Genomic DNA, 27916 nt, shown 5'->3' on the forward strand with positions numbered 1-27916 from the left:
ATGCACAGCACCGAAGGAGAGGAGACCACGGAGAGAGAGGGCGTTGCACATGCGCACAGCGCGCAAGAGTGTGCGCTATCGCGGAGAGGGGAGGAGAGGCGCAGCAGCGCGGACAACAGACGCTGCGACGCAGGAGGGACAGAGCCGAGAGCAAGAGATGCTCTCAGCGTCGCATCTAAAAGTTATGACGATGACCGTGATGCATTTTGGGCTCCAGTGGCACAGGAGCAACGAAGCCAAACAGCGATCTGGCTGCTTTTGAGCAGAGTTGTGCATCGGACAAGAGAAAAGGAGGCATCAAACTGCGCTGGCCTTGTAGCAATGATGCTCAAGTTGTTTATTTCCATCCCACCGGTTCAACGCGAATATATGTACAGCGACATGTGGCACCAAAACTTAAGACCTCCTGATTAAGACGAAGCCAAAACTTTTCACTCCTTCGCTGCACAGCCACCGTTGGAAGTCCTTTTCGACACACTGCAGCTCCCGGTCAACAGTGACCGTGTTGACCTTTCTATACAAGCCTGGCAAGAGAGTGCACGGAGACGGATAATTACACGGTTGCACATAAAATGGGGGGCGGGAAGGGAGGCACGGGCAGTTCTGCTTGGCATTGTTGGCGTTGCAGACTGTAAGCTTTTGCCCTTTCTTTTAAGAACAGCATGCACCACTGCTTCGCCTATGTACATACACACCGGCCGCAGGCCCGCTTGACACACTGGTTCTGCTCCTGGAAGTGCTGTTTGGCACGCCAATGCACCAGAAGCCTGTCAAGGCTGAGCGTTCTACAAGGTTATGTACAGCACAGCACAAAGGTCTCCCCAGACGCGTTATTTACACGGGGAGCCGCTTTCATCAGCAGAAAGGTGATGCCGTCGGGTCCTTTGTCTTGAAGACGTCCTTGAGCGACTTCATGGCCTGGTCTGCTTGGAACAGGAGGTCGTCCGAGATGAGGGAGGGCGCCGCGGCGGCCGGCAGCAGGGGCTGCGGTGCAGGCTTCGGGGGAGGTGGGGGCGGCGGCGGCATGGCGTCAGCGGGGAGGACGGGCGGCCGTGGCTGCGGCCGCCGCTGGTAGCTGCTGTAGCCGCTCGGCCTGTCCCCCTCGCTTTCGTACGTGCTCAGGGGCGACGCGTAGTCCATGCGGTTCTTGCGCCCGTCGGCGTTCCCCCGGGGTTTCCCCGGCTGCCCCCGGCCCCGCTGCCTCGGATCTCGCTTGGCTGTTGGCTTCGGCTTGGCTTGTTCCTCATCTGCTTTCGTGGCGGTCTCCTCTGCCAGTCTCGGGGGAGGGGGAGGAGGAGGCGGGGGTGGAGGCTCACTGGGGTTCGGACTGGCCGCTGCCGCCTTCTGCTGTTCTAACCGTCTCGCGAGACGGGGATCGACGCGCTGAGTCCCGGTGCCTCCGTTGGCGGCGAGGGCAGCGGCTTTCCTTGGATCGGCTTTGGCAACGACTTCGGCTGGAAGCGGCGGCGGAGTCAACTTTGGCAATTCAGCAATGAGAGGCTTGCTTTCCGTTGGCGGCGGCTGCTGTTGTGGTGCCTGCTCGAGGTGGCGGGCCATTCGTGGGTCTCTCCTGTTGACAACGGTGGGCGGCTTGAGCAGAGCCGACACGGCAGGCAAAGGCAGCGCGGCGGCCAGCTTCAATGCCGCTTCCGCAGGTGGTGTAGCCAGAATGGCAGGGGCCGCTGCCACAGGTTCCGGCAGCTTTTGGCCCACGTATTTGGCAAGGCGCGGGTCGCTCTTGAGTTTCGACTCGGGGATGGCGCCGCCGCGCACTACGTCGTCGTAATTTGGAAGTGCACGGAGGATCAACGTAAGCTTGTAGGGCACGTCACCGTCCTTGGATTCGACAAAGGCTGTTTCAAGGACTTTGGGCGCGGGCGGGGGTTTGTCTCGGAGTCTCGGGTCGCGCGACGTTGGCGGCTGCTCGGTCTGTTTGGCGAGCTGGGCTTCGGCTCTTGCCCGCCTCGGGTCTCTGCTCACAGCCGGCGGAGGAGGACACGGTGCGGGCATGGTCTCCGCGGCCGACGTGGCGGCCACTGCTGCTGTGGCCGCACTCACTCCGGAAAACAGCTGCTTCCAAAAGTTGGTCTGTGGCTCGCTGGGCACTTGTCGGAGGTTGTTCAGCATTCGGGCAATGTCCAAGCCTGCCATGCTAGGCACTGCGAGGGGGGAGGGCTGGGCTGGGGAAGGCGCGGCCACCGTGGAAGCGCCGCTTGCTGCAACACTTGCCGAGGATGAATTTCGGCTGTCCACCGGCTGGAAGGGAAAAGAGAAAGAAAGAGCGCGGACATGACTACAGCAGTCAGAGGCAATACACCTCATAGTTTCATTAATACAGTCAAACCTCGATGCAACAAACTATTTACTTTTCAGTTTTTTGTTACCATTAAGGTGCACGTGTTTTTACCCTCGATGTAACGAAGCAGCTTTTAGCCACAGTTTCGATACAACGAAGTTTCTGCCAGCACAAAAATCAAATTTTGGTAGATTCTAAATCTTTTAAAAATATTGTTTATAAAAAAATTGCGCTGTAGAGAAAGCACACGCAGGAAAAGAATCCCGTCCGTGTACGGACGTTCAAATACAAGGTGCAAAGTTTTGACGTTCGTGGTGATGTTTTACCTTGACCTAGCATCCATTTTGTTTCTCTTCGTTCGAGCTGTGCACACGAGCATGCCAAGGGTATGGTCAATTACCGTGGCGTTTGCGCCGAGTGCCTTTGTGCAAAAATAGGTGGTGCTTCGCACAAAAGAAAAGTGCTTTCGCTGGAACTGAAAGCCAAGACGATCCAAGAGGTCGCCGAAGGCGAGAAAAATAAGAAAGTTGCTGAGAGGTACGACGTCCCGCTTTTATGCTGTCAACCATTTTGAAAGCAAAAGACAACATAATTTGTGCTGTCTACGATAGCGGCCCGAGTAGGAAAAAGAAGAAGGTGAAAGCGGCTACGTATGTCGACGTAGAAAAAAGCCCTTTTTAACGTAGTCAATGGAAATTGGGGCAAAAAACATGCCCCTGAGTGGCACTGTGCTCCAACAAAAAGCCCTGGCTTGTATGCGAAGGTGCCACGATTTTAACTGCAACATGTCACAGCATTGCTGCCAAAGTAGTCGGCGGGGAATTCACAGAAGCAAACGCAGTTGGACTGGCTTCGGGACCGCATTCCAGGCATTCTTGCATGGCATGACCGCACGCACATATACAACGCTGACGAGACGGCTGTTTCACTGTCTTCTGCCCAAGAGGACCCCGGCCTTGAAAAACGAACGCTGCCATGGCGGAACACAGCAGTCCAAGCAGCGGTTGAGCGTGTTGTTGTGTGCCAACCCGGATGGCAGTGACAAACGGAAGCGATAGGCATGAGTGGAAGGCCGCGGTTCTCCAAAGGCAAGACCATGCCTGTGAAGTACGTAACTCGAAGGCCCGGATGACACAGACAATTTTCAGCCACTGGCTCAAGGAGCTGGATCACGAAATGGGAAAACAGAACCGGAAAATCCGCCTCCTCTTGAATAACTACTCGGCTCGTTGTGTTGACACGCAGCTCTTTTACGTTGAGGTAGAAATTTTTCCAGCGCACTGCGCGCCTCCGATCCAGCCGCTAGATCAAAGTGTTCATACCGGAAGCCATTATCCAGAGCGCAGCACAGACGAGAACGAAGATTGACGTGTTTATGGCTACAGAAATGTTGCTGGCGTTGCGGCAGTGAACAAACAAGAAGATCATTGTGAACTGCTTTAAAAAGGCTGGCATTGTAGCTGGAGCTGTGGGCGACTCTGCGGACGCGGAATGCGACGTCGAAGTGGGTGTTAGAGAACTACAGTCGGACATTGCCAAGGTGCGGCAGCAGCTGCGCCAAGGCGGCGCTGTGCTGGAGCCTCGGAGAGTTCCTCTCTAGCAATGAATGCGCTGTTGCAACCGAGAAAAATCCGCTGTGAGGGACGGTGCCGACACCAACCAAGACACCGAGGAAGGAGCCTACGACAACAGAAGGGCTGCGTGCACGAGCACGACCCAGCTACGAGCGCCACATCACGCCGACACTCGTGAGAAAACGTCAGGCAAAAATAACGGACTTCATGATCGCACCATAAGTGGGTTGCCTTGTGCAAAGCTTGGAAAATAAAGCTCTATCGTTTGTAAGCAATGCTTGAAACTATTCGTGTCCAACTCACTGCGATTGGTCCACTGCAAGCGCAGACACAATGCACGGGCGGCCTCCCCAGTGCTTCCAGTCCTTCTTAGGTATTGCGTTACAACCGGCAGGTTTTGCAAGGTAACAAACACTGCACTGAGACGCTGTTAACCTTTTCATTTTAAAACAACGGGTCATATCTCTGCCCTTACTGCGACATACCCGACACCTTGGCACACATGATCCTGGAGTGCCCTTGCGAAGACCGCCGTCCAGACCCACCCGTGGATAGTTGAGCATCCTCAACAACCCTGACTGCCGCACCACAAGATATTGCAAGCGCCCACACCACCGGTGACCACGACATCGCTGAAAAGTGGGAGGCACTGCTCGTCTACGAGGATCCAGAGAACCAGAAGAATCTGGTGAACCGGGCGAAGACGGCAGCCACCGCCAGAGGTTTCCTGGACTGAGGAGACCTACCACCTCGGACCGGCAAGGATCAAGTCCTGGCTAGTCTTTTCAGCAAATAAACATTTATATATACATATATATATCTCAAAACAACGGGTGAAAAACGTTCAGCGCAGGTTACGACTGCACCAGCAGCAGTCAGCTTATAAACAAAAGTTACCGACCGAGCGCACTACAGCGCAACACGACGCACAAATATCCACCATTTTGAGCATGTGACCAGTCCCAAGGTTGCTTGACGCATTATTGGACTGCCGCTGGGATTCGTTTTCATATCGCCAAAGGAAATATTCATATTCGTATATTTCATATATATAAATACAGTCGCATAGTCACGGCTCACAGTGTTCACCTGAAACTTTCCACATAACTTTAATATATACTACGTTCGCCAACTGGTAAAATAACTTAGAAAATAAATATTTCCATGATGACATCAGTTTTGTCATCAAAAGACCTCGATGCAACGAACTCCTCAATAAAATGAAGTTCTTTCTGGAAATTACTGCTTCGTTACATCGAGGTTCGACTGTATTACATTTGTCGACAGTTAGCGAGCACCGTAAAGGAACTCTGTGGGTTGAGCACGTTCCCAATTATCCCAGCACCAACTTGCCCAACCTTCCGCACTAATCGACTGCCGCACTTTTGACCGTTACACTTTTTCGCACCTGCTCTCGACGGACTAATTCACCGAAACCAGATCGTAATCTAACTACATTCAGTAGTGACTTGTCAAAACGCACCACTACAACTAATCCCTTCCCCCACCAAAGTTTGAAAAAAAGCACTCACTGCCTGCTGCAGTTTCTTCAGCACCGCCGTGAGTGGGTCGTAGTCCTCGTCGTCGTCGCTGCTGCTTTCGTCGTTACCGACCAGCAAGCTGGCAATCTTGGCCGGCTCAGGCTTGGCTGCAGCTGGGCCCTCCGCCTGGTCCACAGCCGCCGCTGCCGGACTCGCACCGCTGTTGGGAGCAGCGTCCGCCGCCTCCGCGGCTGCAGTCGTCTCGGCCGTCCGCTGCTGCTGCTGAATCCGCATGAAGAGCTCGCGTTGCCGACGCGGCAGGTTGGGCGGAAGCACCTTCTTCTCGTTGAGCAGCGCAGAGTGCGAGTCGTCGCTGCTACCGCCGTCTTGGTCGTCGTGATGCGTGGGTTGCGGCGGCGACCGGTGGGATGGGGACCTGTGCGGCTGGTCGGAACTCGCATCCGTCGACGGTATTTGTGCCGCAGCTGGAGCAGCCGCCTGGAGGCAACAAGCAAGGTCGCGGGCTGAAAGGTCAACCTCATGGTGGCGGAAGTTCCAGTGCTTGAGTTACTGAACCTCTTCAGGTGAATCAAACGGCTAATTACCATTACGAGCACTCCCTCTAACAAATGGAGGCTGTGCTGGGCCTCCCTAGCCGGGCCTCTGCCAACACTCCCGTAAGAACTATTCAAAGACAAACGCCCTTTTGTGCTGAATCCCATTTTACGATTCCGAAGGTTTCACGTACACCCGAGCTCTGATAATAAACACTGATAATAAAATACCCACATTATTTGAAAACACAAATTGGGAGCACGGCCCAGAAATGGAAGTTCTTATTGGCAAGCAAAGGCGGATTCGGTTTATTCTCCTCAGGAAAGGAAAGTGTTGAAATGCCACTTAAAAAAAAAAAAGTATACAACAAAAGAAATAAGTTATAAAATTGAATTTACGCATAAAACAGTGCTTTGGCACAAAGTTTCCGGCTTTTGTTTTAGAGTAACAGGATAAACGAAAGCAGTTTGTAAAATTGACCCAAAGGGATGTGGTGGAAATGGTGCTCACCTGATTGTGCGGTGGCGAGAGGGGACCGGCCAGGTTTAGACCAGGTATGCACTGCGGCTGCTGCTGCTGGGAAGGTGGGCTCATCGGCTGGTCTTGGCTTGGATCAAAGAAGACCCCCCGGGGCGACATGCCCGGATTGGGCGCAATGCCACCGGGGCCTGGAACAATCCACAACACACTGCCTTGAGTCTTGGTGTTACACCGTAAAAAAACCAAGAAGCCGTAATTGAACCCGATTTCAATGTGCACATTGAATGTCTGAAAAGTAACCCCACATACATCGTCCACCAAACAAGCGTTAAGAAGTATGCAATGCATATGACATAATGTATTTAATATTTACCTATCAAATTGTGCCCGCGCGCATTATTATGCAATGAACAAACCACACAGAACAACAGCAGCGGCCGTGTTCCTTCCCTTGGCGCAGCATCGTACAAGCTGCTCTATCGCAGCTTATAAAACGCATCACAGCCAAAAAACCACCCAATGACGGCCGGTTTTGAGTGCGGACCACTGTCTAAAAAGCCTCTCGGGGTGGTCAAAAATCAGGCAGGTGGCCACCCTAGCCAAAGCTGCACTAGAGATTGCTCATCATCGCCGACAGACCAGGGGAAGCATGCGGGCACATTAGTGCGAGCACAGCACTGAAGACTGCAGCCCGTGATTCACGAGGTTTGTTCTTGCCGCTGTACAAAGGCACAAGAGAGTGAAATGCTGGGCTTGTTGGTTCATACTGTTGCAAAAAAGAAACCAGCGGCAAGCACACACAGGACAAGAGAAGGAGGGACACAAACACAACGCTGGACTACCAACTGATTTAATCGGGAAACTACGATACACTTATATGCAAAACCACGCGCACGCGCACACCTTGACAGCATGAAGAGACAACTTTATACATCTAGGAAGTGAAATTCTTTATCTGTTAGAACCACCGAAGGAACGCTGACACATGTCTTCTTGTTTTTTCTTATAAAAAACGCCTCAAGTAACTCACGCTCACGTCTTGATTTGCCCCTCCCCACAGTTACAGCATGGTGAAATTTTGGAACACAATCCTGGCAGCTTTTTGTATATAAAGCTAGATTGCTACCCGTGCCCGAACTCAAAGTTGCTCGGTGCTGCCTCAAACGTTCATTAAAGGGGTCCTGAAATACCTTCCGCCGATGCGTGGATGTACATGTAACCAAATAAAGCAATGTATTAGTAATCTCCTCCCGCAAGAATTTTGTTGAAGCGATGAGTATTAGCTGAGAAATCGTAAATCAAAAACCGCGCATTATCGTCGCGCCGCGTTTCCTCCTCCTTTCAACTTACTCTCCGCTGTTGACGCCGAGCGAGCCTTCCCTCCCATGATGCTGCGCTCCTCGGGGGTGACGTACTTCCGCTATTGCGCTGCTCATACCGCCGTCTGCTACGGGCAAGCTTTGTTGACACCTTGAATCCCTCACTCCGATCAAGGCTGGAAAAGCGAACGAAAAATCTGACCGCATTTGTGCAGCGGCCTGGCCTTGCCCTTTCGCGGTGTGCGTTGCTGAAGGGCAGCACGTGACGTTTAATCGGCGGCGAACTCGCAGCCGCTCGGGGAGGACCGTGCGCTCGGTCCCTCATGCCCCTCATGCACCGCGCACTGTTTATCCAAAAAGCGCCGTATCAGGTGTGGCCCCGCTGGTGCCGGGTCTTATTTTGTGGCGGTGGTAATTTCTGCCGGCGGCATGTGAAAAAGACATTTTAAACCTATACAGAACCCGTGCACAAAACGCCAGTTCAGCTTGGGGCGATGCGTGGTGAAGAGCGGCAACGTTGGCAAAACATGCTCCGCCGCGGATCTGAGCTTTCTAGCGCTGGACGAGCACCATTTCTTTGACAATATCAAACATCGGTTGCCCTGGCAACAAGGCATAAACCGCTCTAGAAGTCAGTTACGGTTGCGTGATCTCGGTTCAGCTTGGGGCCCCACCTCGCGGCATATGGGCACTGCAGGCATACTACTCACTCCCATTTGGAAGTGCGAGATGCGTTTGGCATTACAGGAGGCGATGGTGTGTGTGTTGTGTACGCCTTTGTTTCGCGATGAAATGCGACGTTGTGCTTCTGCGGGTGGATAGTGCTTCCCATGGTCTGGATTATCTTTCTCAAGAGGCGTACTTCTCAACCTCGCATGGGGTATGTGCAGTGTGCGTGGATAAAAGCCATCTCGGCTTGTGCGCCAGAGTTAAGTGACTTGCTGTTCGTCCCCGCAAACCGCGCGCGAGGTGAGTGCCGAATTTACGACGGTCAGGAGGCTACCCATCCTCTGTCAATCGTGGTTCAGACTTTCAACGCATGTTGTGACATTGTGTTCGTTCGAAACGCATCTCTGGATTGTTTGGAAGTTGAATAAACTGTATGCGTCAAACCCGGGCATTCGGCTCAGGGCGTTCTTTGCGATTGTACGAAAGAAGTTCCACAGGGCTTCAACGCTTTCTTTATGGAACGTACTCAGGTAAGAGAATATTCGTGTCGTGTTATGGCCGTGTTGCATTCAATACAAACGGTTAAGAATTTGTTTACACTTGTTTCGTTTGTCGTAAAATGTCCAAGCACTCCGGCACTCCGCTGGCAGATCAGCCGGCGAGCCGACGCTGAGCAGACGACTCATCTCTTTGCCGGAAGTGCGTGAAAAAGCCGCCCAATAGCAGGATGTCTAGCTCATGACGAACATCTGGGAATTGATGATGTAGACATGTGAAGATGGCGGCGTCCAAAAACACGAAGGAAAGGGTGAGAAAAAAGCGACAAACTTTGCAACAAAAGTGTGAGCTTTCCGCTGGGCGTAAAAGAGTAATACTTGGCACAGATGATGTTGACGACCCAATCTAACGATTGCGCTAGTCAATTTAGTGTGCTCAAAACGCCTTTCAGGGCCCCTTTAATGCACCCGCCCGTTTGTCCAATATAAATTTTCCCACAGGACAGTGGGACTGAGTAAACAACACCCACCGCGCACGACGTAAACTTTGTTTGGTGGTTAGTCTTGCAGGGGTCGCCTTTCCGATGGCCCCCAGTAACTTGGGAACACAGCCCAGAAAGTTTTCGTGGTGCTGAAAATACCATGGTGACACCAAATCTTCGCGCAACTTTTTTCAGTCCATGCGATGTCCTGTGGAAGTAGGGAATCACTTCCACCTTTTTTCTCGCATTCTTCTCTGGGCAGCAAGACTTTCCAGGAGGCTTGTTTAATTTCCTACTCAAAGATTCCCCAACCGCCAGCAACATATGAGAGGGAAAACCAGACGCTTTCAGGCGTTCTACTTGTTCTGCAAGGCTCACCTGCATGACGTGCGGACAACTTTTGTTCAGGGCATTCAGAAAACACAGGTTTGCAATCCCTCGCTTTACCAACTTTGAGTGTGCCGAGCTGTACGGCAAAATCGCCTTCTTAGACCTTGGGCAATACTTCCAACACACGTGCTGGTCGGGCATGAAGTTAATTTCTAAATCAAGAAACCTGATGGTTTTGTCAGAAGGAACTTCATGCGTAAAAACCAAGTTCTGGGAACAGGCAGTAAACAGGTTTAAAATCTGGTCCGCTACACAAGTGAGCTCGTCCGTATCTGTTAGCTGCAAGAAGACTAAAAATTCCCCCGCATTTCCCCGAAGGGGAGTATGAGGAAGTGCGAAGCACGGGGTGATGCTATGAGGGGGAGTTTGTTGAAGTGTGGTGGCATTTTGCCCGTTAGTTACATTAACACCCCCTCGTGATCACGTTCGGCTTAACACGCCTCGTTTGTCCCTCTGCGGAAATCTTGGTGAATTAACGTGTATGTTCGAGAGGAGGAGCGCACCGCACCGCAGCGCACCGCAGCTGCGAAGCGCCGACCGGAGTGAAGGGAGAGGAGGCGCAGTCACGTGAGAGAATGCAGAACTAGCAGGTTTGTAGTATCACGTGTACACCACGCACTTATCAAGCCGCTATAACGCCGCTGAGTCGCCAACGCACGCCGCTGACGACGTAGTTTGAATGCGTTAAAGATATAAGGCGCGTTACTAACACTGATATCAACGTCGCGTCCGTGGCTTAGTCGGTAGAGCGTCGCGCTGCGGCCGCAAAGTCCGCAGATCGAAACCTGGCGCCGGATGCTGTTTTTTTTTTTATATAGTGTAGTGGCCTGGCTGGCGCGCCGAGAGAGGGTGTTGCGAGCTGGAGAGTAGTAAAGGGGCTTTAGGAAAGTAGGCGAGGGGGGAGAGGAGGCGCTATGCGAGCGCGACGATTCAGGCTCGCTTAAGAAGTGCATTCGCACTTATTCCTGGCCAATCTCCCACGTGGGTATGTGCCATGTCAGCGGCCAGGCAGCGCGCGCCCATCTCCCCCCGTTGCTAAGGAAGACGAAAAGCGCGCGCACCCGCAGCTGTTGCTATGCGGACGGCGGAAGGTTCGGGGTCGCTTATAAAGTGCATTCGCACTTAAAAATCATCAACATATCTAAAAACCCTGACAATGCGGGAGTCTTGTATTGAGCTGTGTAGCACTGTGTCAAACTGGGCTAGAAATATGTCACACAGCACGGGCGCGACGCAGGATCCAATACATATTCCACGCCGTTGAACAAAGAAGCCATCCTGCGTCGCGCCCGTGCTGTGTGACATATTTCTAGCCCAGTTTGACACAGTGCTACACAGCTCAATACAAGACTCCCGCATTGTCAGGGTTTTTAGATATGTTGATGATTTTTTAGTCTTCTTGCAGCTAACAGATACGGACGAGCTCACTTGTGTAGCGGACCAGATTTTAAACCTGTTTACTGCCTGTTCCCAGAACTTGGTTTTTACGCATGAAGTTCCTTCTGACAAAACCATCAGGTTTCTTGATTTAGAAATTAACTTCATGCCCGACCAGCACGTGTGTTGGAAGTATTGCCCAAGGTCTAAGAAGGCGATTTTGCCGTACAGCTCGGCACACTCAAAGTTGGTAAAGCGAGGGATTGCAAACCTGTGTTTTCTGAATGCCCTGAACAAAAGTTGTCCGCACGTCATGCAGGTGAGCCTTGCAGAACAAGTAGAACGCCTGAAAGCGTCTGGTTTTCCCTCTCATATGTTGCTGGCGGTTGGGGAATCTTTGAGTAAGAAATTAAACAAGCCTCCTGGAAAGTCTTGCTGCCCAGAGAAGAATGCGAGAAAAAAGGTGGAAGTGATTCCCTACTTCCACAGGACATCGCATGGACTGAAAAAAGTTGCGCAAAGATTTGGTGTCACCATGGTATTTTCAGCACCACGAAAACTTTCTGGGCTGTGTTCCCAAGTTACTGGGGGCCATCGGAAAGGCAACCCCTGCAAGACTAACCACCAAACAAAGTTTACGTCGTGCGCGGTGGGTGTTGTTTACAGGGGTGGAACAGGGTCCATGGGTTTGAGAGCAGTCCTGGGAGCAGGCAAAAGTGCCTTTTGTAGCAAGCTTGGAGCAGCAAGAAACGCATTTTTGGAGCAGGTTTGGAGCATCCAGAAATGCCGTTTGTAGGAGATGTAACAACATTTCAATGCATTATGGTGCCTCCGTACAGGCTGCTGTGCAAGTCCCCGGCCAAGTACCTAATCTCTCTACTATTCTCAGGTGTTCTATCATGCACTAGAACCTAATTTGAACCAGGAACGCAGTTCTTGTACTACATCTGGAGGTTTACAAAATGCGGAGTCATCTACCGTCGGCCCCAGCGAGTGCGTTGCATTATTACCGTTCGAAGGCCAAACCTCAAGCGGAGAGTCAAAAGGGATCAGATAACAGGCCTTGCTTTGTGTCCACCAAACGGCAGTGTTTATGCGACCCCATGGCGGCATTCCGTAAAACAAGGTGTTTGCTTGCATTGTTTCTATCGAACAGCGGTTTACATACAAATGTAATCTAGCTTTACATACAAAAAGCTGCCAGGATTGTTTTCCAAAATTTCACCATGCCGTAACTGTGGGGAGGGGCAAATCAAGACGTGAGCGTGAGTTACTTGAGGCGTTTTTTATAAGAAAAAACAAGAAGACATGTGTCAGCGTTCCTTCGGTGGTTCTAACAGATAAAGAATTTCACTTCCTAGATGTATAAAGTTGTCTCTTCATGCTGTCAAGGTGTGCGCGTGCACGTGGTTTTGCATATAAGTGTATCGTAGTTTCCCGGTTAAATCAGTTGGTAGTCCAGCGTTGTGTTTGTGTCCCTCCTTCTCTTGTCCTGCGTGTGCTTGCCGCTGGTTTCTTTTTTACAAAGGCACCTACTGCCAATATTTCACACTACCACAATATCAAGTAAGTAAATAATAACAATGAAACAATTATCTTCCAGGGACTGCAGACAGGTTGTTTGCAAGGCGCAAAGCACTATCTCCAGTGCCAAGCGATTACTTTCCATTTCAATGAACATTTTAAATGCACCCAGCAAGACAGCAAAGGCAGATCATGCTGCTGCTGCTGCCACAAAAGATACAGAGATCTATGTTCGGAGCACGGGGATCAACCAATACAGGCTAACTAGTTTTCACACCTTAGTGCCCCATTTAAAGCGGCCATGGAAGATTTGCTGTTGTATAGTGCCCCAATGCTTTTCCAGCAGCAAGTAATTCACTGAGATATCTCAATCAATCTAAGTTAAAATTTTGACCCTCCCGCCAAATGGTGTGTTTCATGACGTCTGCCATAATGTCACACGCACAGGTCTTCAAACGAACTTCAAGTGCGCTGTTCAGCCTGCGGCAGCACACTGCGGCACAGCCAGGCTAGAGCGGAGGCACGCTGTGTTTAACTGATGAGCCTTGTTTATTGTCGGTCCTCCTAGATGACGCCACCATACCGCTCTGTGCCGCGATTCGCTTTTGCTTTGTTTCAACCGTATTTGCAGCTGGCTCGTTTTTCGTTTTGTGAGACGTGGGGTATGTTCCACAAATAGGGTCACGTAAGACAGTGTTGCTTACGCTAATCGGCCACTGTCGTCGGGGGCAACCCAAAGCGCCGCACTGATGTTCAGTTATAACAAGCATAATGCGTAGGGTGCCAACAGCAGTACGCACTGGTGCTTCTATGTGCACGTCGACTTCCGCAACTTCCATTGTTTATCCCACCATTCTTACTGTTGTAAAATGAATATGCGTTGCACTTCAGCAAAACTAGCTCGTTCTGCAAGCTTATAAACCCTGCCTAACTTGCGTTTGCTTTTGCCGGCCTCAGCCAATCGCATGGCTGTGCATATGACGTCACATGTTTTAGTGCAGGAAATCAGCTAGTGAATCGCATGGCCATTCCCTTCCCTTCTCTCTCTCTCTCTCTCTCTCTCTCTCTCTATATATATATATATATCAAATTTTTCAAAAAATAAATGCTATGGATGTGTAGTACATCTATGATGATGCTATTTATATTCCTGTAAAGCTAGTTTATTGGATAAAATTAGACTAATTATGCCAAGTACAGTTTTTTCAGAAAACTTAATGAGCTCACATTATTATTGCTCATAACATTTACTTGAGGCACACTGAGCAAATTGAAGCACACTGAGCAAAGTTCATTTTATCCCGATCCAATGGTATAACGTTTGTAGAAATCCTTTGAAAAAAAAAAACAATCTGAAAATGTCTGTAAGGCTAGGCACATATGCAAAAAAAAAAAGGGAAGCTGAGAAAAATCGCAGTTGAAGTTTTACTAGAAAGGACAGTTTTATCTATTGAGCAAGAGAAAAAAAAAAAAACTATTTGGAATGTAGCTCGCTTTTCGCTCAACTCGAGCATACCAAGTTTGCTGGAATCAGTTGATGGGAAAATTATGAAATTCTCTGCATACAGATGGCACTTGGCAGAAAAACTGACCAAAGGCAAATCCAGAACGTTGCTTCAATTTTTACGCTGTTGGCAGCGCGCCGTCACTCTTTGGCGACCAAGGCTCAGGTGCCCATCGTGCACCACAGTTGTAAACATTTATTTTGTTATGTTACTGCTTCATTTGTTGCAATGAAATCGATTTGTATCGCGTGAAATCAGTTGCAACGAAGGGGCTGGTAACGGAATGCACCACACTGTTCTGTGACGTGCATGTACTTGGGGTCGGATAACCACATTTTCGATTTAATCTACTCGTATATCACATCCCCAGCGCACATTGTGCACAGTGCAAATGTTTGTCATTCTCAAATCGCTCATCTATATGGTAACCTGCCGACGAGGAAGTGCGCGCAGAAATGCGGGCCGACCATCGCGGCATCGTTGATAACAGAATGAACACACTTTCCTTGCGCCGTCGGCAAGAGGCATCCCCCACTTTATCATTTCTGTTCGTTATATGTGCTGCTGATCTAAATATAGACGCACCTCAGTGCACCCTCAGGCGTAATCGTATCGCTAGCGCTATCGTCTCGGCAGCCTGCGGGGGCGCTAAGCCTACCTCTATCTCGGCGCCATTCTAACGATAAGTTGTCGTCAGACACGCAGAAAAGCGTATTCCAGGCGCTTTTAATACTGCTCTTTCTTCATTTCGGTTATCGATGGACATATTTACTTTATTTATACGCCATGCGGGGCTTTTGCCAGTCCTCGCCTAGACGAGTACATGAGCCGTTGCCCTGTGATGAGAGTGCCGAGCAGACGACCCATGGCGCCCAGCCAATGAGACTGCGCCCTGCAGTCACGTGCAGTCAGTAGCCAATTGGGCAGCGTGTTCTGTCTCGTTTCTACACTGGTTTTACTCACAACCAACGGACGGACCAAAACGGTTCTGGCGGGGAACATAAAACTAAAAGACGCGCTTTCGAATGAGACTAAGATGGATGCCATAGCGCATGTAGAACCCCAACGGCGAGTCGTCGAAAAAATACCATTTTCGCGTTGAATCTTGGCCAATTGCTGCGGCCGCCGGTGTTGATATTATGATATTATGGCTCAAATATTATAATTATAAGCCATATTATTATAGCCAATTATTATATTATGATAATTGATACTATGGCTCAAATATGTACTTCTGGGTCTGAATATTTGGCCAGCCGGGAGAAAAATAGCTCTACTTTCCAAAAATGGCGATTTCGAAAAATCGATTTTTTGGCCAAATTTCGGGATTCTAAGACCCGCATCTCCCCTTAAAAGGACGCTGAAGTGATTTGCAAACATTGCGGGATTACTAGCGCAAATTGTAGTCTGGAGTCTCCAGGCCATGTTTCGACCACTCTCGCCGCGTTTACGCGACTTTATTCAGTAGAAAAATTAATTCAAAAATGCTGTCCTCTCCCTCTGCATTCCCCTCGCCGATTTCCTATGACATTTCGTATGACGCCAAAACAAGATGGCTTGGCTTTACTGCGTTACTGCTTGGGTTGTCGACCCTCCGAGAGAATCAATCGGCCCAGCGGTTAGTATAGGCACTACGGAATTAAAATCAACAAAAAAACTTTTATTTACAGCCTAAAACCAAGGTGCGGGAAGCACTTTTTGTGCTGAGTGAACTACCACAGCAGTCAGCACACCAAAACCGAAATTGGTTTGAATTCTACTCTTGGACATCGTTCACTCACAGTAGCACCTTGTATGGACATCACTGCTTTAGTTGGTGCGGCCGCCGCAGACCGCGCATGGTAGTTTTTCTTCTTTCAGGCTTTATGAAATAAATATTGGCTTCTCAACTGAATTACGATAAAGTCTTTTTTTTTAGCCAGCCTACGCAGTGCAAGCAAAAACAGAAGCTGCAGGGTCCCTTGAAGACATCACTGAAACCCCTGCATGGCGTGCGGCCCCCCAAAAGAGTCTCTCACCATGATTCACACAGACTTTTCAGAGCTGGAGAGCAACCCTGGAACTCGATGATGGGACATCGAATTCTCTGGCTTCACAGAAGCATTTCTCTACCGCCTTACCTGAAGCACTGAAACACTGCCGTGGCCATGGGGGCTTGAAGCGTTCAATTGGCCAGCACAATATCACTACGTGCAACGCTCAATTTTATGCCACACTGCTTACAATGCCATTCACATTGTCATTCTTTTCAAGCTCACAGTGCGTATTTGTTTGCGTTTTCAGCTCGAACCTTTCTGTTTCGTTTTGTTTTATTTCTTTATGCATCTTTTCACTGCACTAATATACACTATGCGTGTTAATGTAACCCCCTATGTAATTAACCCCTCACGGGGGCCTTCAGGGGCATTGTGAATAATGTGTTTTCCAGGGCATTTTATTTATTTGTTATAAACAGTGTTGCTACCAGCTTAGGCCGCTTTGAGGCAGCTTTTGGAGCAGACAAAAATGAGTTTTGGAGCAGCAAAACCAGCTTTCAGAGCAGGTGTTGATGGAAGCAATTTTAAGACACGTATTGCATTCTTGATAGATAATCACTAAAAGCACGCCCTTCAACGATATTCATCAGTCTCCTGAAGCATGTCTGCATTGAAATTTGTGCAGCGGCCTGCACAACAAAAAATTTTTTAAAAAAAAAAGCTCTCATTTTTACACAATAGCAGATTTACAGATTTACTGCAACAAGGGCCTTGGCTTGGCTCGGATTGCATCCTGAAAACAGGTGCACCGCGATGTCGCTTTCAATGGGGAACCTCAAGATGTTAGGTTCGTTTCTGAAAGTCGGCGTACACCCTTGGGCGCAGGTTGGGTGCAGAATCGCCAAATTTAGAGGAAATGTAGCAGGATGTAGCAGCCAGAACACTTGGGCGCAGTTTGGCGCAATTGGCGCAGCGGTAGCATCACTGCATAAATAAAACGCCCCGGAAACCCCATCCCAAAAGTGGAAGGAGAAAGGTGCGCTCTTCCCTCTCCCTCCGGGCCTCCCACAAAGGCCGCCTGAGCAGGAGGAACGTACCGCAGATGCCCTGGTCTTGCAGGGGTGGCGACGAGATGCCTGCTGGAGAGCCAAAGCCACCACCGGGCCGTCCGTGAGGCAGGGGGACCCCACCACCCATGGCACTGGCTCCTCCCAGGGGTGCAGCAAAGCCTTCGTCCAGGCAGGGCCCGCCCCTCTGGGGTGGGCTGGCACCCGGCGGCGGCAGCGGGCCCCGCACCGGGCTCATGGACATCGTCTCCATGTAGAAGCTGGGCCTGCAGGGCAAGGGCCGCACTCTTTTGGCTCACGTCAAGGTCAGCGTTTTACGTGCATGGAATCGCCAGATAAACGGGCGGCCCTAAACTTTCTCTCAAGTCTCAACAGGTGGCGCCATGCAGTGTCAAAACGCGACACTTCCGTGCATGTCCAAACAACTCTGTTGGTTTTCATGCGCGATTCAAAAACCATCTCACTGTCATGGTTGCCAGCATTCTTCAGGGTGCTATTCGTTGAAAAGTTTAGCTGTCAATTTCTTTGCTTGGCAACACGGGAAACAGCCACAGACGTGGCCGATGCGCCACAGACATGGCGCGGCTTCTTTGGCCACTGCGCCCACACGCCGAAAAAAAAGAAACACCGGCGTGCGTCGTCTGCTCCGTTTCAACCATTTCTCAACGGTGGCGCCAACAGAGACGTTATTAATCGCACTCACACTGAACTTAAGGCAATAGTTTGCATTCGGCGAGGTAGAGTTTGTAACTTGCAACGCAGTCATGGGCTTAGCATGGACAAGTACCGCCATCTTGCGGAGCCCGACATAACGAGTGACGGCGCACTCACACGGTTGGCTGCATGCGCGCCTCGCCTGTGAATACACGGTAGATCTAAAAATTCTGATTTCAAAAGTTCTACGGCGCTATCAGCAAAACCATTCCAGGTTAAAGTGTTTCAGGTGATGCCCTTTCATTTGGGATAGAGAAAATATACTTGACAAAAATCGGTTGTCTGCCCCCTTAACAAATGCCAAAGGGGTGGATGCAAGCCAGGGCACGGAGCAGCAGCTTACGACAGTAACTGGCGCAGTCAGTAAAGCTATGCCTGTGTGCTGGAGCAGCAAAGTGCAGAAGAAAAAAAGGAGGACACCTAAGCTCTTCTTACCGGCTGTGAATGCAAAAGCAGTAACACACAACCGAGGGCTCTTTCCAGTTTTGCACCATGAGTAAGTGCGGCTGTTGCGCCGCTGTGCGAGTGTTTAACACCGCACTAGAATGTGCAGCAGCACTCTCAGCTCTCCACGTGTCCCCTGCCTGCCAGCTTGGTTCTTTGCTCGCGTTTCTGTCAATGTGAATGATGCTCGTGCCTGCTATGAAATGCCTTGCAGTCACATGGAAGCCATCTTTCGGTTACAGATGCCAACGCCGACAGTGCCTTTTTTCGCTCACTGACCTGGGCCATTCACTGCTTTTGCATAAACGAGCTGGCGACTGCCACCCGCTGATCATGGTCCTCATGCCTCAAAAGCGACAACCACGTGTCACTTAAAGGTTTACCGACACCTGCAACTGGAGCAAGCAAAAGTGCAATAAATTCTGTCGCTCAGCCGCACTCTCGTCGCGCGACAAGAGCGGTTCGCCTCGACGAATTTCTGCCACCCCTGTTGCTCTCGACGCAGAAGGACGACACGAGAGTTCCTGGCGTCATATCCTGCCATAGCATCTGTATACACTCCCGTAAAGTCATGCTTCAAGCAAAAGACAACAACAAGAAAAGCCGTCACTCGTGCCCCGTGCAGATGTGAACACCGACTGTGCCGATCGCTCCAATCACGTCACTCGCTCCTATCGCAAGTGTGAGTGGGCGTTCCCTCACCTGGTCGGGAATCCCCGGGGCGGGCTCATCACGGACGGGTCCTGGGGGCCGAACGGGGGAGCAGGCCCCCGCAGGGGCCCCCCTCCCCCACCGCTGAGGAACTGCATGCGCCACGTCTCGGCCGCCTCCTTCACGTGCCGCGGGGGCGAGCCCAGCAGCGAGGGGCGCTTGGCACACGGCGGAGGCCCTCCAAAGTCCTCGCCCGGCGGCCCACCAGCCCGGTCGTCGTCCAGACCGCCCGGCCGCCGCTCCGGGGGGAAGTCCAGGCAGTCAGGGCCCCCCCCGCCGGGGGGCAGCATGTCATCGTCCATGCGTCCCCCGCAGTTGTCCAGGTACTGCAAACGCAAACACGTGGCATGACGCTCACAATGTCGTGCAGTGTCCCCCCGCTGGGGGCTCTTAGTCTCGGACTCACCGCAGACAGTTTGCGGGTAGTTCAAGGGTTCTCCATGCCATAAGAATATATGCAAACTTTGGAAAAATGACCAAAACATCGTTTTTTTTAAAGCCACATATTCAGCTTCTATGTTTCCTATTCTGTGCGTCTGCAAAGTTTTTCCTTCTGAAAAGCGTCGCAAACTGGCATAAAAAAATAGTTTTGCCAGGCGCGGTGACAAACTTTCAGCGCAAAAGGGCAAAGAAACGGGAATTTTCGGAGCGTTGTATCTCCGCAACGGTGCCACCGGGCGCGGCCATTATGATATCGTTAGATTGGCCGAGCGTTCGTCTTTCCGGTTCCACTTGTCTTTTTTATCTTCGTTCATTCACAAACGCACGAACAGCAGAAAAGAAACGATGCACAAATGAAGCTAGCAATAGATGCTGAAGCGCTATTTGTCCTCCCGTCGGGGCGCGCTAAGACGGCCCTCCTGATTGGGTGTCGCGGCGCAATGCAAGATGGCGGCCGCCTGAGCTGCGTAGCATGGGCGGTTTGAGTTCATTTTCGCTGCTTCGCTCGGCCAAGTTTCTGTTCAGTCTGTGGTATTCAACGCGGACGTTATCGCGATGGGAAGGCCTGAGATCACAAGCCAGATTACGGGAAGTTGTGTGGCTAGAAAGGCGGAGGTCATCGAACGCTTCGTGGTACGCGTGACTCTACCGTCGCCAGACCCCGGAGGGTGACGCGGTGCGGGCGCTTGTGATAGCGGTTCGTGAAGTGAACTTCTAGTCGGATTTGCGATGTTTACACGCTTTTCTTGCTGTATTTTGATTGTGGGCTCGCTAGCCTTGGGAAAGAAACAATCGACGCGTCAAACGCTGCGACGCGCACGGCATAGCCGACGCGCATTGGAGCATCACATGTCTGCGAAACCGGTTACTATTGAACGCCAGTAGTTGTAATTAATGCCTGCGGCTTTAGATTTAATCTTAAGAGCGACCTGACAAGCCATATCAGGGATAATCAAAGCACGATCTGCGTGCGGTAAGCATCACTGCGATGCGCGCGAGCCATATCGCCTTTCTTGCGCAATGTTTCCCATGCACTTCTAATAATCATGCAAGCAGTTTTGAGTTAGGAATATAGGAATAAAAATATGTTCTCTGCGTTCCAAATTGATACTTCTACCCATGTTTCTTCATTGTTTTAGATACTTTTACGTGCAGTGTGGAGCCTATCACAGACGTTAAAGGAGGTGAAGACAAAACACTGCTTTGTCCTGCTTAACAACGATGCTAATTTTATCGCAGACCCCCAACAAATGACAGAGAGAGAAAGGGAGACACATGAAGCAGTGGCGCTGCCACTTTCCAGCGATTCCTCAACGACCTTGTCTGTGCTATCGGCACCTGCCAATCAAGGTCAGCAGGCACGGTGGGGCCTCGAGTTCTGCCAGATCACATCACTGCTGGCCCACACCACGTCACGCCTGCCCGCTCGCTGCTGCAGCGCCAAACTGGGAGGTTTTCCAACACTCCCCGCCTTTTTTTCCGGCAAAAGAAACCCCGCACGGCTTGCAAGGTCGGGGAAGCGGCGACTGACCCTGTGGAGCAGACGCCTGGTCTCGTCGGTGAGGGGCTGGTGGGAGAAGCGGCACGAGGCGTCGGCGTAGCACTTGGCCCCCGTGTGGAAGAACTTGCAGGGGAAGTCCTGGTGCATGAAGGAGCAGTGCTCCCCACGCGCGCAGTAGCCCCCCAGGTAGAACTTGCACAGGTCCGCCTTGCGCGTCTGCGGGGCGTCATGCGAGAACGGGCAGTCCGCACCCTGCAACGAGGCACAGCACAGGTGAAACGGGGATGCCCACCCACCAGAATGCCGAGACATCGAGTCAGAAATACGAGGTGGGCAATCTTTCGGGTCGGGTGTGGAAAAACGACAAAAAAGTGGCGGCCACACCGCCAATCAATACCGCGGAGACATTAATAACAAATGCCAGATGGGCGAACTTTGGTGCACAGCGTGAAAATGACAAATGAGTGAACGCGTTTACTTTGTTCCCTCATCGTCGCTGTCAGAGTCGACCACGAGCTGCAGCGCTTCGCCTGCCAGACCCCCTCGAGCTTGGGGTACCCCCGTGATCGCAGAGGCCAGGCGCTGATGGTCTTCCCAACTGCCAGGGCTCGTCGAGATGCCACAGCGCTTGAACGATGCCAAGCTCTTCTGTTCTTCCTTTGATTGATCGACTGCTATTGGTTTCCCCTTTGTAGCAGGGTGATGACGTGTCATCTTACCAAAAAGGACTGATATACCTATGTTTTCCACTCTTGGTTCAATACTAGCGCTGCTTAGGGCAGGCACAAAAAGCTTATTAGGCACAAAATTTTTTTTCGTGTTACAGGTAGTAGCTACCCTAGGCAATATTCCCCTTTCTGGTTTTCGTCCACCAGCATTCTAATCTTCTTTTTGTTGCCTCGACAGCCTCGAAGTTACCTTCTCTCTGCTACCCTTAAATCCTAGGGCTTCTGGAAGCAGAATATTTCTCTCATGTAGAATTGGATAGATACCCTCACATTCTAACACCATGTGCCGCATAGTTTCTGTTTCTTTACCGCAGACCACGCATCCATGAGCCCTTCCTCCTCCAGCCAAGCCTGGCTCTTCCGTTCAAGTTTCACGTTCACAATTGAGACATTGGCGGTGCCTGCGGCCACGGGACGTCGTTTTCATGTAGGAGGCTCCCCAAGCTTTCGAAGGCTTTCAAGCTTTCGAAGGCTTTCAAGCTTTCGAACACAATAATAATTTTCCAACGCCTCCATTTGAAAAATTTGTATTCTTCACACATTTCGGTATCAGAAGCAAAAAGAACTAAAGTTGTACCTGCTCTGGGTGCCAAGATATTTGAGGATGAAATGCTAGCTTTGCGTTGCAAAAAAAGTGCCATTTCACCATCGAATTCTGCGCTAACTGAGCTGTAGAGCGCACTTTAAAATGCTATTATAATATAATAACAACAAAATATGGTGCCTTTTGATGAGGAAATTTACAGATTGATAGAAAAATGGCCGTGGAGGCCAAAAATGCCATTTTTGAGAAAACACTTTTTTTGAACGTTTTTCGGCCCCAAAGACCCAACTGCCCCCTTAAACCGTTGCTATTAACTTCAGCCCGCTACCCAGGTGTAGCCTTGGTGTGTAGCACCCCCCATAAGCACTGCAGTAGTTGGTTCCGTGGTTGCAGCAAACGGCAGAGCCACGGCCTTCTTCATCCCTCAGAACTGAACCGAACCCCTGGTCCCCTGTTAGTGAGCAATCCACAGTGGGCTGAACAACCCAGTGCAGCCATAGGTGAGCATTGGACAAATTCCCTTCAGTGCCTTTCACTTAGACAAGGACCGCACATTCTGAGTTCCCACTACCTCATTACGAAGCAGAAGACCTATGAAACATAAGCAACACGCGCATACACTCGCGGATGGCATGGAGAACAAACACTGAAGCAGCAGCTAACGTCACCTGAACATAGCCCCGGATCAACTGCGACCAAAAAGCGCAGCTCAGGGTGCAATAGGCGGCTACGCACCTTGGCCATCGTAATGTGACAGCTTCCTTTTATCTCCCAGCACAACCTTTGGTGACATCTGCTCCTTGACACTGACACGCATCCGCTGTCTCGAGAAAAAAAGAGCCCTCTTGAGGGAGTGTTGCGCTGCCGCAGCCACCTAGTTCTTGCGCAGTGACCGAGCCCAGAGGCACCAGAAAACTGAGACAGGGGGGGCGTAGACACCCGCTGGGGCCCTATGCAGAAAGCACGCACCTTGTTGCACTTGGAGTCCAGGTAGAACTTGCAGACGGACCGCTTGGGGGGACCGTCGCGCTTGCCGCTGTTGCCTCCCCCGCGGGCAGACAGCTTGTTCTTCTTCTTCTTCTTCTTCGGGGGAGGCCCGGGCCGCCGCATGTCCCCCATGAAGGGGGGCTTCCCCCAACCGCCGCGGCCACCCCCGCGGCCGGGAAAGGCACCTCCTCCGCCCCCGCCCCCCCGGTGGGGTGGCCCGACCATGCACTCCTGGAGGCCTTCGAGGCACTCGGCCCCATCCGGAGAGTCGCACCCTCTCTGCGGAGACCTGCCGAGGAGAGAGAGAGAGAGCCGCCTTTGGTGCCAGTCTGCCGACTGCTGCCAGGTGCGCCATAGTGGAGGGGCCTAGATCAATTTCCACCACCTGGGGTGCTTTGACGGGCGCCGAAATGGTGACACATACGGGCGTTTTTGTTCTTTGCTTCCTTCAGAAACACGGCTGCCGTGTCCAGGAACGAATCCGTGTCCTAATCAGACCACTTTCATTATCAGTCCTGGGAAGCCACTTCTGACCGCAACGACCATCTGATCTGCTCAGCATACTTGAAATTTGTTCCCTATAGGCCAGTGACAAACGGTTATCACAAACAAGTCTTTTTTTCGTGTTCTTTTTTCAAAACTGAACATACCACCCTGACCAGATAGATGTGCTCGATTCAAACTGCCATTGCACTTTTTTTTTTTTCTCAATGGCTGGCGACTATCCAAGCCTGGGAAATGGAAGAATGCCACTGATCTTCTCGCGAAGCTCACCAGGAAAGGGGCTGCAGCTCTTACACATCTCTCGAGCAATGGCGTTGCACTTGGGCAAAACATCCTGCCCCCTTGGGTGGAGCATTTTAAAACGGCACCAGTAGGTTCTGTTTAAGCTTATTAATGGTGCTGCTCATACAACTATGCCTGCAGTCTACAATTGGCCAAGCCACCAATTCAAAAAAGACACTGGTCACACAAAATGGAAGGTTTTCCGAAAACTCAAGGCATGAAGAGTGGGCGCAGCATGCAATTAACTCTTCCATTACTTTTAAGGAATGTATGTGCCCCCTGTGCTGCAAATGTTGACCCAAAGATGCTTCATCAAGTGACCCACTTTTCAGGCAAAACTCACAGTGCCGACAAGGAGTAATTGAAATGCACGCCACAGGGGTGAAACAAACGGTGCCTTGCAGCGGAGAACACTCACCAAGCAGCAGCAATCCGAAATGACGCAAGCCCTGGTCGCAAGGTTTTCGATCGGTGCTACAAGTTTTGCGCAGACCTCCCCCCCCCCCCCCCCCGTCACTCATCATCAAGATCTCCCTCTCTTCCCAGCAGTGCCAAACAGTGTCCACCACCACCGACACCCACACCCTTCTCGACCAGCCACCCAAGCAGCAGCTGAGGTGCAGAGCGTGCAAGGTGCCAGCCACCGCAGCCACCCGGTGCACATGCGAGGGGCAGTCGGGGCTTACACGTGGCACGGGCGGATGCGCGCACGCAGGCCTCCGTTTAGCACTTCCTCTAGCATCGCCGGGGAGGCGCACAAACGTTCAAGGGCCAACTGTTCCTGCAGCAGCGCCAGGCTGAGGGCAGGGAGAGAGAACAGACAACAACACAACGCTACAGGCCTTTTCGCTGAAAGATTGCGGCTTTGCTTCGACGAGCAACGACGCATTATTTGCCTCTCACCCACCTCCCTCTCGTTTTTTTTCACGACGTAGCCACAGCGTTGCAAAATCGGCGCGAATTCCCGGCGGCGCGCTCACTCTGGGGACTTGGGCGGCGGCACAGAGAGCGGCGCAAGCAAAACAGCTTGCGGTGGCGGTGAGGCAGGGCGGCGCACAGGTCTACCGCGGCAACGTTTCTCTGGCCAAGGACTTTTGATTTTTCACCGATGGAATGAGAAACGCGCTTAGATGCTTGAGCGGCCGGTGTGCCCGCATGCTCGGGTGTTCCAGAACCCATTGAGCCGACTGCAAGGGCTCAATGGGGTCTGGCATGGGCTGCAAAAGTGGCTGTGGCGGAGCCACTTTTGAAGCAACACGCGCCGTCTCGAATATCAAGCTGCGGGCTGCAGGCTGGCCATCACAGCCATCTCATATTATATTCTCTCGCGCAACGCGAGCCGAGCGTGAAATAGAACCCCTTCTCGGCAGCCGTGTCCAGGAGTCGTCGCTGCCTGCACAGCACAGAGTGACGCACGCCTGACGGATTCTCGAGGCAAACGGGCAGACCGGTCAGCTAGCCACTCGCAGCGAGTACACTGCATGGGCAATGGTGTCCAAACCGGGCGCGCTTTACCGGTAACACCCCTTTAAATAAAGTGGTACTTCTCCCCATACTCGTCCCCCGCGCGGAGAACGGGAGATGGGAAGCTCGGGCGGCTCGCTTAACCACCTACAGTGCATCTTACTCCTTCTGCCGATTCTAATGAAGGAACTCGGCCGGTTCCGGCCGGGTACATCGCTTGCAGAAACTCGCGTGCGCACCGTCATACGTTGTTGACTTCGCTAATTGCGCACCAATGCGTTTCAAAAAACGAAACTGAAACGGTGGCTGACTGAGTCGTGAGGGAAACAGTCTGCCTCGCAGGTGCGCTGAGCTCACGCAAAGCTCCGATTCGGGCGACGACCTCCTCTCCACTCGGATACCCCGATGACGCGTCTTATTTTGGACAGATGCACGCATCAAAATATCTAACCAGCAAAACAGTAACGCTTCCAGCACTTAGTTTCCCAACTTAAGACCCACCCATTTCAAACCAAATATGATACACCAAACAAAAATACTAAAACAGGCCTGCATGTCATGCCATTTCATTGAGCATGCTTTGGCAAACACCACACGGGTAGAACGCGCCACACTAGTTCCGTGGCCCCACAATTCCTCTCGTCTCTTACACACGACGTGGTTGCAGGCTGCAGGTCAGCCACAAATTTTATTCGACCACCACAGAAGCAAAAAATAAATAAATAGAAAGCCTTCAGAGAGTTTTTTCAGGCCTCAACCAATCCTCTACTGCATCTCTTGCAGTGCAGCATTAGATCAGGGATGACTGATTTAATTACGTACTTACAACTAACCTTCTGCTTTGACCGTTCAGCTAAAAATGTATTCCACTTAGGTGACATTTTAAATACGCCATGTGACACGTCTTCCCAACTAATGCACTTAGGCTTGCTTTGAAATAATCGTGTTTTTAGTTTGCCTGCTTCATTAATTAATTAATAAGGCTGACGCAAAGAGCAATAGGCAATTGTGGTTTGCAATGCTACAAGAGCAGTCTTGATGAACACAGCTGAGCACAAAGTTAAACCAACGGTAAAATCCCAAAAAAACTAAGCCAACATTGCATGCAGTTCAGAGTTAATAATTTTACAATTTTTGTTAGGAGTAGCTGCAACAAACTGAAAGCAAGATGCATGCAAGTTTGCACAGCGGCAAGCCTACCACCAGTGGCCTAGTGGTCCACTAGGAACAAGGTTTAGAGTGTTAGTGGGCAAACACAACTGAGCCGGCCGCACCGCATGGCAGAAGCAGTTGCAAGCAAAACATTTTGCATTCCCAATTAGCTCGCAATGGGGATGACAGCCCACTGCTCGATGCCACACCACCGGTGACGTTATCCCCCTCCTCCCAAGAGGATGTCACCGGATTATTTCACTCCCATTGGCAAAATCGCTGACGGTGTCACCACGAGCAAAGGAAGCAACTGCACCACTAATTGACGTAACCGGTAACGTCACTGGCAGCGTCACAACTGGTGGTCACGTCACTTCCAGTCACATACAAGCCGTAAGCCGCTCCTCGCGTCCCGTTGTTTGCGAACCGAAGCAAAAAGTAGCTGTTTTGTCTTTGCTTTACACCAAATGGTTAAAAAAAAAAAGTGGACTCACGGCATGTAGCTATCGTCGTAAGGGTGCGGAGAGCTGAAGCCCCTAGCAGACATGGGGCCACCACCACCACCTCCCTGACGTGGTGGGTGGTGCATGGGTGGGCCATGAAGCAAACCACCACCCGACTCGGGGGGAAACCACACGGTGTCATCCGCCATTCGGTCATGGTCTACGTAGTGGGCCCGTTTCTGCTGCAAACGAGACCAAGGCACAGCACCCCACCTTTAATTAATTAAAAGACATACTCAAACTTCTTCCTCCACAGATTTCCTTGGAAGAGAGATTCAACATCGCCCAAGCACCGAGTCAACACACACACACACACACTCAGAGAACACACACGGCGCAACTTTTTTTGTAACCGCAGCAAAACTCTCAACATAAACACTTACACCATGGTAATGTTCGTCTTCGTCACTGCTGTCATCCTATGGGAGCAAGAAACGAGATTCGAGGAGTTTCGCCACCATTAAACACTCCCGGTACGAGGCATTTTGAACACAGAACCAACTCCCCCACAACTTTCTTGATCTCAAACAACCACAACAACAAAAAGAAAAGCCTCCAAGCAGCAAGTCACCCAACTACTTACACTGTAGGAATAACCGTCTTCCAACTCGCCCTCCTATGGTCGGCAAGAGAAACAAGAATTTCTGTGGTGTGGTACTCCACGCTTGACATTAATTAGGAACGTCACAGCGTAATGAGCAACACGTTTTAAAACTAACAATTTAGGAATCTCGTTAAGTGGTTAGCTA

At 51.1% G+C, this 27916-nt stretch overlaps 1 protein-coding gene across 3 annotated transcripts in view; it reads right to left on the reverse strand.

Annotated features, from left to right (window-relative positions):
* Window positions 1-302: 302 nt before the first annotated feature.
* Window positions 303-27916, reverse strand: part of LOC144162669 (uncharacterized) — a 36616-nt gene continuing 9002 nt past the window's right edge. The window contains exons 4-12 of one of the 3 annotated variants that reach the window (XM_077693294.1): window positions 27159-27346; window positions 24735-24845; window positions 23245-23551; window positions 21034-21255; window positions 19053-19387; window positions 17223-17458; window positions 6417-6574; window positions 5403-5849; window positions 303-2256 (exon numbers count right to left, since the gene is read on the reverse strand). In XM_077693294.1, coding sequence (XP_077549420.1) covers window positions 856-2256; window positions 5403-5849; window positions 6417-6574; window positions 17223-17458; window positions 19053-19387; window positions 21034-21255; window positions 23245-23551; window positions 24735-24845; window positions 27159-27346 — 3405 coding nt within the window. In that variant the 3' untranslated portion in view covers window positions 303-855. Of the gene's footprint in view, window positions 2257-5402; window positions 5850-6416; window positions 6575-17222; window positions 17459-19052; window positions 19388-21033; window positions 21256-23244; window positions 23552-24734; window positions 24846-27158; window positions 27350-27916 lie in introns of all 3 variants that reach the window. The other 2 variants (XM_077693293.1, XM_077693295.1) reach the window with 2 other exon arrangements.

The sequence above is a fragment of the Haemaphysalis longicornis genome, unplaced genomic scaffold, assembly GCF_048455015.1.
Source record: "Haemaphysalis longicornis isolate Haplotype H1 unplaced genomic scaffold, Haemaphysalis longicornis Haplotype H1 scaffold_12, whole genome shotgun sequence".
Classification (NCBI taxonomy): Eukaryota; Metazoa; Arthropoda; class Arachnida; order Ixodida; family Ixodidae; genus Haemaphysalis; species Haemaphysalis longicornis.